Source organism: Sceloporus undulatus, chromosome 2, assembly GCF_019175285.1.
Source record: "Sceloporus undulatus isolate JIND9_A2432 ecotype Alabama chromosome 2, SceUnd_v1.1, whole genome shotgun sequence".
NCBI classification, from domain to species: Eukaryota; Metazoa; Chordata; class Lepidosauria; order Squamata; family Phrynosomatidae; genus Sceloporus; species Sceloporus undulatus.
In genome coordinates this window covers 24,812,052-24,825,828 of record NC_056523.1, presented here as the reverse complement: position 1 = coordinate 24,825,828, position 13,777 = coordinate 24,812,052, and the positions used below count along the sequence as shown (strand labels likewise).

At 41.0% G+C, this 13,777-nt stretch overlaps 1 protein-coding gene across 1 annotated transcript; it reads left to right on the top strand.

The window, feature by feature from the left end:
- The first annotated feature begins 357 nt into the window (after positions 1-357).
- On the top strand, positions 358-11,790 carry LOC121920313 (monoacylglycerol lipase ABHD6-like). Its single transcript, XM_042447444.1, has 8 exons — positions 358-470; positions 1,313-1,469; positions 3,203-3,316; positions 3,932-4,064; positions 5,555-5,712; positions 8,801-8,855; positions 9,313-9,413; positions 11,572-11,790. The coding sequence occupies exons 1-8, from the start codon at positions 358-360 to the stop codon at positions 11,788-11,790; spliced, it is 1,050 nt and encodes a 349-aa protein (XP_042303378.1).
- The last annotated feature ends 1,987 nt before the right edge of the window (positions 11,791-13,777 follow it).

Sequence of the window (13,777 nt, the reverse complement as noted above, 5' to 3'; positions counted from 1 at the left end):
TGGCTGGCATCTTCAGAGAATGCTTGCCTTGAAAGGAGTTGGGTACATATATACTGTGTGACTTGGGAAGGAGCTTTGCATTTCTCTTCCTCTGAGGCCAAGTGTCACTCAGCGGAGTTCCATGGCTGAGCGGGGATTCGAACCCTGGTCTCCTGAGTCATAGCCCACGGCTCAGACCACTAAATTATGCTGGATCTTGTTTAAGAAGAAATCTAGCATCAACTTTAAGACTCACCGATTTATTTTAGCATTGGTTTTTATGGATTTCAATCCATTTCTTCAGATGCTCTGATGGAATAAAATATTCAGACCATATTTTGTACTCCATATTGTGAAAAATATACGTAACTAACAAGCATGGATTTCATGGTGATCAAGATAATCATCCGCATTGTCCTGGATATCTTGTCAACTTCCTTCATCACAAAGTATGACAACTTGCCTTCAATAATATTCAGGTTCATGATGTGGTGAGTATATGTCTAGTAGGATATGTGAGGTATGTGAGATATGAAAACAATGTTCATATCAGGTTGTCTTTTGGAGCAAGAAGTAGTACATGGTACACGATAACAATCCGGGAAGCCAGAATATTGAAAGCTAGCAAAGCAACATCACTAGAGACCCTTCCATATTACATAATTGTAGTACTGTACTATGATTCCACTTGAGCTGCCATAGTTCCATCCTGTGGGATTCTGGGATTTGCAGTCTCCACTGTATTTTTGCATTGTAAAGCTAAATGCACATTGGCCTATATCCTACTGTTAGTCTCAACTTGAGTAAACTCACTGAACCAATATGATTTTCCTATATGTTGCCTCATCAGTCAATAGTTGGTTAAGTGGGACTGTTCTTAGCAGGACTCAATGGAATTCAGATGCGTTAAACAAATTATCTTCAGTAGGTTCACATAAAGCCTTTTGCTTTCAACTGGAAATGCAAACCATCTTGTAAAGAAGTGTCACTAATTTATACTGCTAGCATGAAATATAAATACCACTGAAGAAAAAAGGATGGTTTCTGAGGGGATTATTATTTTTCCCACTTTTTGACTTCCTACATGTTTATGTCTCACAAATAATTGCAACATTTCAAAGTCTCATGATCACCTCATTCACAGAGGGTCTGAAAAGTAAACTGCTACTCTTCTTGCTATGATAAAAATGTCCCAGACCTGCATTTCCTGGATTCCCCTTCACGCCACTGTAGATCCTACAAAAACCTACAACTTAGTTGTGATTGGAAATCATTGGGAATGCTTCCCATGCACCCCCACATTTACTAATGTTGAATTTCTTCATACTATTAGGTGCAAGCGTCTGAACAGGCATGTTACAATGGAACACATTGACAGAGAGGGCTACAGATTCAGTTACTTCTCCAGAGGGAAGCCTGGGCCTCAGCCGTCCATTTTGATGCTTCATGGGTTCTCTGTCAACAAAGATGTATGGCTGGATACACTCAAAGTAGGTCTCCATTTTCTGTTCATTTGACACTGTAGGCTAAGAGGAGGCGTCATATGGCCCTCCAAATGCTGTTGGATTCCAAGCATCATCAGCCCTAACCAGCATTATCACAGCTGAGCAGTTCTGGGAGTTGCCAGCCAACAACATCTGGAGAGCTCTATGATCCCATCTCCTGCTGTAGCCCAAGCTAGGCTGGCCCATTTGAACCTCAGAGCAGAAAGTCTACTCTGGTTTGCACATGGCCCATTCCCAATGGAATGTGTGCTCTCTGCCTGCCACCTTCCTACCATTAGGCAGTCAGTCACCCTGAGTCTGGTAAATCATACCAAAAGGCAATCTGCTCCAGCATTCAGTGGCCTGCAGGAAGCCCAGAAGAAGGACATTGTGGCATCCTCCTGCTCATGTTCCCCAGCAATAACATGTGGCAATAAATTCCATAGTGTGGCTATGGCTGCATCTACATGGCATAATTAATGCAGTTTGATATAGCTTTAACTGCCATGGCTCAATGTGATGGAATTTTGAAATTTCTAGTTTTTTGAAGTATTTAGCCTTCTCTGTCAGAGAGCGCTGGTGCCACAACAAACTACAAACCCCAGGAGTCCATAAGATGGAGCCATGATAATTAAAGTGGTATAAAACTGCATTCATTCTGAAGTGTGGGAGCAGCCTGAGCATTGTGTGAAGAAGTACTTCCCTTTTATTGGAATCATTCAGAATTTTCTCCCATTTGCTGGGGGTAAGGAGCTGCATTCAGGTCTTGGTGGACAGAGTGTTATATGCCATGTTCCTGAAGATAGTTTATTTACAAGTGCAACTGAGGATAGTGTCCTCTTGCTAGTGATGAAGTACAATTCAGTTGGCTTCTGCATGTGGAATTAGGAAGATGTGCCATTTTGTCCTTCAGAGATGCCAGCCACCTGGTGCCTCCGTCTATTACTGAATTTTGTTGGGGAATGATGTGCAAGTGGCTAGGGTTGCATTAACAAGACAGCATGGTAGTAAGCTGCCCATATCCACCTCATTCTTCTACCATCTGCAGACCTCCAGATGTTTTTGATTGCAACTCCCTAATTTGGAAAGAACAATCCCGATTAATCCTCTGTCATACCACTTTTTTAGCTGCTTTTTAAATGTTCTAGTTTCTCTCTCTCACTTTTTCCCTTTGTCCTTGACTTACTTCAATTGGGCAAACTGAGTTCAAAGTGCAAAAATTGCCCTGGTAGTGCAGTGGTTAAATGCCTGTACTGCAGCCACTTACTTAAAACCATAAGGTTGTGAGTTCAATACCAGCAAAAGGGCTCAAGCTCGACTCAGGTTGCGTCTTTCTGAGGTCGTTAAAATGAGCATCCAGATTGTTGGGGGCAATTAGCTTACAGTTGTAAACTGCTTAGACACTGTTAGTTCAGTATGAAGCAGTATATAAATGAAGCTGCTTATTTTGTTTGTTTACTTTCGGTTAACTCAGGAGGAAGGAGAGGAGAAGAGAGGGCCCTTCCCAATAGGCTCAGGCAAAAGCAAACTGCTGCAGCTTCCCTTAGCTTGTATGTCCTCCCTTGTGAATAACTTTTGCATCTGGACCACAATCTGTTGTTGCATAGTCACATACATCCCAGTTTTTCTCTGTAAAATGTTGGAGGGTGTGTTCACCACAGCACACTTTTGATAATGAAGAAGTTTGGCTAGCATCACTTTGATTCCTTAGTTTTTTAATCAATATAATCTTTCCACAGCATCTTCCAGAGGATCTCCATGTGGTCTGTGTTGACATGCCTGGTCATGGAAATACCACTCGTTTCCTGCAAGAAAGTTACACAGCAGCTTCTCAAGCTAAAAGGATACATCAAGTAATGCCTTTATTTAGCTGTCCACATTTAGCTGTCCAGTATTATCAGTGGTCTACTGAGATTAATTCTTTTAAAAAATGCATACCGCTTTGAATGCCACCAGAGGCACTTTGTCTGGGACAGAACTTGTTGCTAAATCTTTATACACTTCAGTGTGAGCTAGTACAGTAAGACCAACATTTTGGGAAACGTCTTATACCAGCAGTTCAAAATATAATTGAGAGTGGAATTGTGGGCATTATTCATTCAACAATAATAATTCTTCTCCACCTCCTGAAATTTTCCATCAGTCACAAAATGTTTAACATTCCAGAGAAAATTGTTCACACCTAGAACTTTTCTATTTGCTGTCTTCACATTCCCTTGGTTACTTTACCGTACCCTTTTCTAGGCATGCCTGACCTGTATCTCTAAAAGCTGAAATGGAGTTTTAGGTTTCTATAGTGCTAGAAATTTAGGGAAACTGAAGGAAATTTTTTATTTTGTGGACCAAATTCTCCATGGGGAGGGGCAATGTTCTAATCTTCCCCCTCTTTCTCACACACAAACATGGTAGCTACAACTCTGACTATAATGTATCTCACGATCTCTCTTAATTTATGCTTCATCTTTCAGTTTGTCGAGTGGACTGGTCTGAACAAAAACCCGTTCCACCTTGTTGGCATGTCCATGGGTGGAATGGTTGCTGGGCTTTACGCTGCTGACTATCCATCAGAGATCTGTGCCTTATCCCTCCTTTGTCCAGCTGGTAAGTATATGAATCCAGTTAGGTCAAGCTCTTTCCCAAAGCCACTCTCAGTGCAGAGAGTGGGCTGTGTGGTCCAACTTAAAAGTTACTGAGAGATGGAAGAGCAACAGAAGGGATCATTATGATCCAAGCTATTCCTTTATGACACTTGACAGGATATGAATCTTAGAATCATAGGACCATGCAAAGGTCTTCCCCATACTCCAACCCTGCATCTCCCAACCCCTTCTGCTTCTGACCTCTTGTTTCCAACACTTTACCTTTCCACTCAGTACAGCACTTTCCCCCTGGTCCCTCTATGCAAACAGAAGGAATGATGAGATATATAGTCCCCCATCCATCCATTTGATGAAACTGACTCTGCCACATCTTATTCTGTAATCGAAAGCTGGAACCCTCTTGGCAACTCTGAGCTACACCAGCTTAAACATCTCCTTACACTATGATTTTGCTTCTCTGTGCTACGTTGTTGCTGATGTCAACTGCTCTTGAGTCCAGCCTGATTCATGGTGAGCCCATGAATGAGACACCTCCAAGCCTACTGTCCCCAGCTACTCCGATCAGGTCCTGCAAGCTCAGGGTTGTGGCCTGCTTCATTGAGCCTATTCTTCTGGCATGCTATCTTTTTCTCTTTCTATTACCCTCCACCAATCCTAGCATTATTGCTTTTTCTAGTGAATCCTCCCTTCTCAAGATGTGGACAAAGTAAGACAGCCTCAATTTTAGTCATCTTGACCTCCAGGGAGAGTTCAAGCTTGTTCTGTTCTAGGAGACATTTGTTTGTTTCTCGTCTATCAGTTTTATTCACTGTCCAACTCTCACATTCATAGGAGTTTACCACACAAAGGAGATTGGGGGTTTATCCCGTGAATATCCCAGAAAAATCGCATAATTACGAGAAATGATTTCACACAACGTCACACAAAATCTGCCATTAAAGTGGTCACAAGCATTAACACACACTTTTTACTTTTGGGATTTCAGTAACAATGCATTTCTGATATCACTTTATTTGCACAATTGCACATGATAATCATTTGCACAATTACTCACCATTTTCACTTTATTTGTGGGATGTTTTAAATGTGCTTTAATCTCTCTTTAAAGCTGAAATTAGCCCCAGTCTGATAAACTCCATACACAGTGATGGGAAATACTATGGCTTGGATGATCCTAACTTTAGTGTTCAGTTATATATCTTTTCATTTTAAGACGTTGTCTAGTTCCTACATAGCTGTTCTTCCCAGTACTAGTTGTATTCTTATTTCTTAGCTGCAGACTCTGTTTTGATCATTGATCAATGGTATGGTTTGGGAAATCTTTCATTATTTCAATTTCTTTGTTGTCTAGTTTGAATTTATGTAAATCCTCCAGAGCTGAGTTAAGGCAGCTGAACAATTTTTTGATATCTCCCCTGTTCAAAGGGGGTTGCTTTTTAACTATGTTTGTGGCACATTGTGAACATTGTGACATTCTCTCCCAACTCTTAGGCCTGAGGTATCCTACAGAGAGTGAATTCTTTGTGCGCTTAAAAGAGCTGATGTTCTCCAAAGACCCTTCTGACAGTACTCTTGTTTCAGTAAATGAAAAAGAGGGAGAAAAGTTACTCCAGCTTTGCTTGTATGATCCCAGCTTTGTAAAGACACAGGTGAGGCAACGGCATTCCAAAGACTGTGCTGCAATCTTCTAGAAGTATCTTTTCCCACATTCCCAGCCCCAATGCCCTTGAGTGGATTTGGTGGACAAAGCAGACCACAAATTGGGCAAATTGCATTTCTGGACTACAACTTCCAGAATTCCCTATTGCCCCAGCCCTTGAGGCCCTTGAACGCTTCTGGATGCCTCAAACTGGCCTTCAGACCCATTACTCTATGCTAAAAAGTATGGATAACTCTTGAAGTGATATGCATCTTTATTGTAAATTGAAAACAAAGCTTCAATATGGAAATAGTTAAATAGCACATGGAGTTTTACCCACAACAAGTACTTTGAAAAGTTATCTGTAAGCTAGAGAATTTCTTCTGAGAAGGAAGCCTCCGAGATTACAAATTTCAATGATTAGGAGGCTTCACACACTTGGCATTCAGCCTGGCAATGGCACCTGAAACGCCCAGGCATTTGTCAGGATCCCAACAAGGCCCAGTGCTAATGCTATTTTTGCCCTTAAGGACAACCTATCACATAGGTTTCTTAGCAAGGTTTATTACTGAGAGGGGAATTTGCCTCTGCTTTCCTCTGATGGCTTTCCCAAAGTTGCCCGGTGGGTCTCCATGGTTGAGCAGCGATTCAGATAAAACAGTGTGCCATGCTGGCTCTTGCCTGCCCATGACCCTATAGAACCGTAGAGTTGGAAGGGACCACAAGACTCCTTGGTTAAAGCATGCCTGATATGGAGCCATCCAACCTCTCTTTTAAAATCTCCAAAGGAAAATAGTCCACCACCCTCTGGGGTAGTATCTTCCACTGCCACACAGCTCTAACAGTCACATTCTTCATTATATTTAGATACAATATCTTTTTAGTTTGGATCTATTGATTTATGTTCTGGTATCTGGAGCAGCAGAAAACAAGACATTCCTTCAGCTATATAAAGACGATTATCATATTACCCCTTGGTATCACCTACTCCAAACAAACAAAATGCTTTTAATGCTAACCTAGCATCAGCTGCCCTCCTCAGTTTTGGCAGAGTTGGGAGAAAAACCAGTTTTTTAAAAAGCAAAACAACAACAACCAAAATGCCAAGCCTGTTTTTGTGTGGGGTGTGTAGGGGTGCATTTTGCTTAAACCAGGTGTTGTTTTTGTTTAAACCAGGTTTTTTTTTCTTGTATTAATGTGTAGGTCTACATCAATATAGGACAAAATCGAAAAATTAAAGAGTACACTTATCTCCCTATCAATTCTACTTCTTTCCTCCTTTGTATTGTTGCTATGACAGCTCTCTTCCCATTCCAGCTCTATTTGAACTGGGATAGAGCCCACCACCAAATATATTGTGTTGAACCAATATAAGGAGTAACTAAGAGTTTTTCCACTTGTCAATGACAGCGTTATCTTGGAATCAAAGAAGCCTCAGCTAGCATAATAAGGAGTTGTGGGAGCTGGTCTCTGAAATATCTGGAGGATCAAGCTGTTTTTTTGTGGGGTTTTTGGGCTATGTGGTCATGTTCTGAAAGAATTTATTCCTGATGTTTCACCTGCATCTGTAGCTGCCATCTTAAGAGAATGCTGGAATGGAGGTGTGTGGGTAATATATACTGTGTGACCCTTGGCTGAGATGATGTGATTTGCATGTTAATCTGTGTGTTGGTCTGTTGGTGAATGTCAAGGCCTCAGGGTGGGAGGATATTGTGAAATCCACAAACACCTGGACAACTTCAACAGGAAAGAAGAAACCTTTAAAGTAAAAGTTTGGTTACCAGTCCTGAAAAACACCAAAATCAAGATTCGGCACATGCAAATGAACATCACCCAGGATCAGGGGTTTTCCCAGCAGACAGTAGATCACTAATTAAACAGACATCTTGAGTCCTTGCCATTCAACAACAGACCAACACACAGATTATCATGTAAATCACTTCCTTCCAACCAAGGGTCACACAGTATATATATCCCATACCAGCCACAGATGCAGCCACAGATGCAGGTGAAATGTCAGGAAATAAATTCTTCCAGAATATAGCCACATAGCCACATAGCCCAAAAAACCCACAAATAACTATGGATGCCGATCATGAAAGCCTTTGACTTCACATTAGATCAAGTTGGGCTTATGAAATACATAGTTGGAGATTCTGGCCAAGAACCAACATTAACTCCATGTCTTCCCCGCATTTCCTCCATCTGGGAGGGCGTCTCAGCTGCTGCTGAGACTTACCAGTGAGGAGGGGAGAGGCCATTCAGACAAGGAAGAAGCAACTGAGCTCAGCTCAAAGGGGGGGGGGAATGACCATGTACTTACAGATGGAGTGCCTCTGCCTTTTCATTCATCTAGAGTTGGATGGGCAATGTGTGATCAGCAGGACATGTGTCTCTGAGGTCCTTGAAGATCAAATTTTGTTTGTAAATTGTAAAAAATAAAATTGCTCCAAAATGCCCCAAAATAGTCTATAAGGTGTGTAGAGGGCATTTCCACATGATGGGACATCCCCTGGACCCTCCAAGAAGTTAAAATGAAATTTTGCAAGTTATTTTTATTTCTATTTGGAGGCCTCACAATGTCCCAAAATGCATTCTAGGAGCCCAGGAAGGTCCAAAAACATGCCCTCATGTCCTCTAGAGGGCATTTGGGGGCAAACAATACCAACACACACACGCACACACACACACACACACACACACACACACACACACACACACACTGGACCTTCCACATTCTAATGCACCCCTCCCCAGTCTCCCAAAATTGCCCAGCTCTACCCTCGAGCCAAAAATAACCACATCTTGATGGTCTCCCACATCTTCCCCTCTCCTTCCTAGCAGTAGGCAATAGAGGATGCCCCACCCAGAGCTTGACAGCTATGGGAGAGGGTTGCACAGAGTGAAAATGCTAAAGAATTTACCCCATCCGAAAAGAGAGATGTGCATACATATGTCAAGAGTAGAATGCCACCCTCTGATATAGTCCCTTTATCTACCTTTTCAGTACTGCTCTGCATCCTGCATGCATGAAAGGGGCCTAAGTGCTTTTTCCCCATCTGTATCTTTGATACATACCTTTTTTCTTCCATCTCTAGCTCCTCAAGGGACATCTTGATGACCAGAGACCATATAAGATGTTTTTTGTGAATTGTGAGTACAAGAATCCATATTGAGAAACTTTCCTAGGGCTATTTCAATATGACAAGGAGGAAAGCCCAAATTTAGCATCAACAAAAGCTTTCCAACAAGGACATGTTTATTGCATTCATGCATTTTTGCTCCTAGGAGTCCAACTGAAGAACTAAAACCAACCAACCAATGTGCTAAGCAGCCTTGGGAAGGACTCATGTATAGTATATGAGAAATGTGAGAAATGTGTATAGTTCGCATCATGGGCAAACAGAATGCTGGGGTGAATTTTAATCAACAAAAGCCCTCTTCCAGCAGAAGTACAGTTCCGGAACAAGTTCTCTGCAAAGGCGGGGTAGAAATAGTACCTGCAGAAAAGTGTAATTGTGACTCATTCTTTACATATTGAGTTGCACTCTATGGATGGTAGTAAAACAAGTAGTCCTCACTCTCAAACTCTTTTTCCTTACTTGGAAAGGCTTCTTAGATGTTTCCAGTGCCCAGTCCAGGTATAGCCTTCATGAAAACATGAGGAGGATCCAAACACCAACACAGATCATTTGGGGAAGGCATGACAAGGTAAAAGATGTGTGTGTGTGTGCGTGTGTGCAGTGTGTGTATCTGTACACGCTTGTACACATAATTTTTAGAGTTAAAGAAATGTGACAAAAGAAGAAAACAGTTCCAGAAATGGGAATTGATCCACTTAGGTAGCATTTCATGATCCAACACTTCTTGCTGTTAAGAATGGGAAACTGCAGAACAGGAGTGATTAACTGGGACCTTCCAGGGGTTGCTGGACTACAAGTTCCAGCAGCCCTAGCTAGCTGAGCCAGTGGTGAGGAATCATGAGAGATATAGTCTGAAAAGATCTGGAGCATCAAAGCTGCCCAGCCCTTTAACTGTACAACATTGTTTCTGGAAACTTTCTATAATGAGGGGAAAAAACATGGATAGGTTTTTGGAAGAGATGGTTTAAAGCAGTGATTCTCAATTTTTGGTCCTCTAGATATCTTGAACTGCAGCTACCATCATCCCTCACCATTGGTCAAGTTTGGCTGGGGCTTCCTGGAGTTGAAGTGTAAAACACCTGGAGGAGCAAAGTTTGAAAAGCAGCTCAGCTCCTCTCGGAATTCCACAATTCATGTCCCGTACAGTGACAGAAAGTAGGGAGAAAATTGTTCTCTTCCACTTCTGTCTGTACAGATGGAGTCCTATCACTAAATACTTGTTTAATTTTTTTCTCTGTGATTTAGAGCAGCCTAATCCTAATTTCATAAACCATCAGATGAGCCATCAGATGTATGCTACAATGTAGGAAAGGAAGGGGGAGAGAGGGAAGGAACAGGCCCCATTCATTTTGATCGTGCCTTGACCCATTGTTGGCTCCAGACTATCCCATCACCAGTGCATATACAGTCCCTGAATGGCTCACCCCAAAAAGAATGTGGCTTCTGACAGAAATAACCACTTTTATAAATGGTGGTTCAAGTTGTTTCCAATTTAGGGTGGCCCTAAAACAAACCTATCATAGGGTTTTCTTGGAAAGATTTGTTCAGAGGAGGTTTGCCATTGCCTTCCTGAGGCTGAGAGCTTGTGAATTGCCCAAGGTCACCCAGTGAGTTTCATGGCCAAGCTGGGAATCAAAGCCTGGTCTCCAGAGTCATAGTCCAACACTCAGCCCACTATGCCACACTGGCTGTCTACTACGCCTACTAATTTGGATTGAGAGTTTATACTGCATAGCTAAATTGGATTTTATCATCATTTCATTCTAGTAAATAGAATTTGTCATGGCAAAAAAGAGCAGCTAATTGTAAGCACTTTCAGAGGGAGTGCTTTCTAACTTCAAACAGAAAAGCCAAACATTTTTGCCTCTGTACCCACTCAATTTATGGTCATGGGAGGAGTAGGCTCAATTTTTGTGTGCACACATGGCTCATTTTTCATCTGTGTACAGTCGGCCCTCCATATCCATGGATTCTTTATCCATGGATTCAGCCATCCACGGTTTGGATATATTTTTTCAAAATATAAATTCCAAAAACTAAAGCCTGATTTTGTCATTTTATATATAAAACACATCAATTTTCTACACCGTTGTATTTAATGGGACCTGAGCATCCACAGATTTTGGTATCCATGGGGGAACCTGGAACCAAACCACAGTGAATACTGAGGGCCGACTATATGTTTTTTCACCATCTTTGCCTGATGAAGAAGCCTGGGAAGCCTTTAAAGCTAGCGAAATTATGCATTTTACATCTTTTGGTTGCTCCAATAAAGGTATTACCAAGGGATGGATTTGGGATCTTTTTTTAAAAATGCCACCCTATATTATATTCACCCCATTTCTCAGGAGGAGAAAAATTATCACTTTCCAGCATGGTCTAGAGCATTGGAGTAAGATATTGAGAGGCCAGGGTTCAAATCCTCACTCAGCCATGGAAACCATTGGGTGGCCTTGGTCAAGTCATATTCTCTCAGAAGAAGTCAAAGGCCAAAATTCCTCTGAACAAATTCTGCCAAGAAAACCGCATAGGGTCAATTTAGGGTGGCCATAAGTCAGAAATGATTCGAAGGCACACAACAATAAGGCATGTAGTGAAATGAAAATAGAATGTGAAATGTTTGAGAGTGATAAAGTTGAATTGGACTCTTAATGTTGTTCTTACCTTACATCCTTTTAAAAATGTGAATGCCAGGAAAAGCAAATAACTTATTCTTTATTGCTCAGGTCTTTGATTCTTCTGGGGCAGACATCTTAGCCACCGCCATCCCCAACTCCCAAGTGCATCTGCTGGAGAAATGTGGACATTTCTTAGCACTTGAGAGGCCCAGGAAAGCAGCTCAGCTTCTCTTGAAATTCCACAATTCATTTTGTGACAATACAGGGAATGAACCAGATGAAGAACTTAATGCTTCCTATGTGAAGTCAGAGAAACATCAGGAATAAACTCTTCTAGAACATGGCCACATAGCCCAAAAAAGCCACAAAAACTATTAATGCTTCCTGTTCTGTAAATAAATAGTTTGAATTGACATTGTGGATGCTTGCTACTTTCTTCAGTCATATGAGACAATTGACTGTGAATTTTTACAAATGGCTCTACCACCAACTTTTATACCCAGATGTAATGTGGAATTTTTAAAATGTTCAAGACAAACGTTGTTCTCTTGCATATTGTAATCAGGGATTTGGTTGTGATGATGAAATGATCTTATCAATCTAAAAACAAGTAAATATCAATATGGCAGTAGATGAATAGGTGTTTTCAACATAATATGTTTTTTCAAAACATGGCTAATAGTACAGTGCTACACAGAAATAAACCTAACTGTGTTCAGTAGGCAAGTGTGTGCATAGGGCTGCAATTTAAGAATTATGTCATAATCTTTTTAAAAGCCTCCAGTTTTTAGAGCAGAACCGCATAACTTTATGGAAAAGATGAGGTGCTCAACTGTCAAAGAAGTTGTTATGTAATTAACTGTAGGTCCATATAGCCCTCTGGATATTATTGGACTGCAACTCCCAGCATTCCACACCATTGGAGCTACTGGGACTTGCAGTGTAAGATCTGGAGACCCGCATGACTCCAATTACCTTTTCAGATTTCAGTTTATGTTAATGTATTTGTTTTCCCTTTTCTCTCATTTTTGTTCCTCTATTGCTGTAATTTGGATTGTAAACTTCTTGAGGCAGGGGCAATAATTTTTCTTTTTAAAAAATGTGTACGATGGCAAGTAATAACACAGAATGAATAATACACATTTTTCATGTGGCTGATACATAAAGAAAGATGGGCTATGGGACTTGACACTACTCAATATTTCTTTTTCTTCTCTGTAGGATTTGATTGAATTTGACCACATGCCTATTCACTGATTCATGAATAGTATAGACTGAGAGAAAAAGAGCAAAGAATTGCTTTAGAATCACGCTTGGCATCAAAAACATTATGTTCCTCCTGTTTAGGAATGCTGTGTAATTGGAAACTCATTGAAGATAACAGCAGGAAAAATAGTATAAAAAGTAGGATACTATCAAAACTATGTCACAAGAAGAGGTTATTCAAGGGAACTTCTTCACCACCTCTGGAGACAAAAAAGAATATACTTTTTATCATGCAGTTTAAGGGCATGTGAGCTACAAGGCAGCTATGGCCCGTACTATTCTTTTATGGGGCTTCATAGAGGTTTATTTTACAGTCATACAGTATTTCTAATAAGTATCTGATGCAGTAGATACAGGGTGCATCTACACTGTAGGAACAATGCAGTTTGATACCACTTAAATCCTCAGAATTGTACTTTTGCAAGGTCTTTAGCCTTCTCTGCCAAAGAGTGCTGGTGCCTCACAAAACGACAGATCCAAGGATTCCATAGGATGCGGCTGCAGCACTTAAGGTAGTGTCAAGCTGCATTACTTCTACAGTGTAGATGCACTCAAAGAGTCCTGTGGAAGCTCAAAGACTTTTAAAAAATATTATACTGTAAGCTTTTTGTATAAATAAGAAAAACGGAGCACAACTAGCGGTAATTATTATGATGTAACAAATATTCTCCAGTTAAGAGCTTAGTAAAAAGAGAACTTTCCATTTAATTTAATAGGTCACCTTTTTTTCCAGGGCTGGCCCCACCATTAAGCAAAGTGCAGATAAGAAACCCTGTATTTAGAACAAGAGCTTCCTCAGGTTGTGAAAACCACGTAGAACAAAATGTATTATTCCCTTCAGATACACCTCTTGTGTTTCCAAGGCTTTCTTTCAGTCCTGCTGAAATCTGGGATCTCAGCTTCATGCCATAGAGATAGCATCCAACTTTCTCCCTCCCACTTCAACCCTTTATTTGGAGGTGTTGCAAGTCAACTCACTTCTTGCCAAACAGACTGAAAGAAAATTCCTTTTCTAGCATTCCCTCCCTTTTTTTCCTTCTTCTTCTTG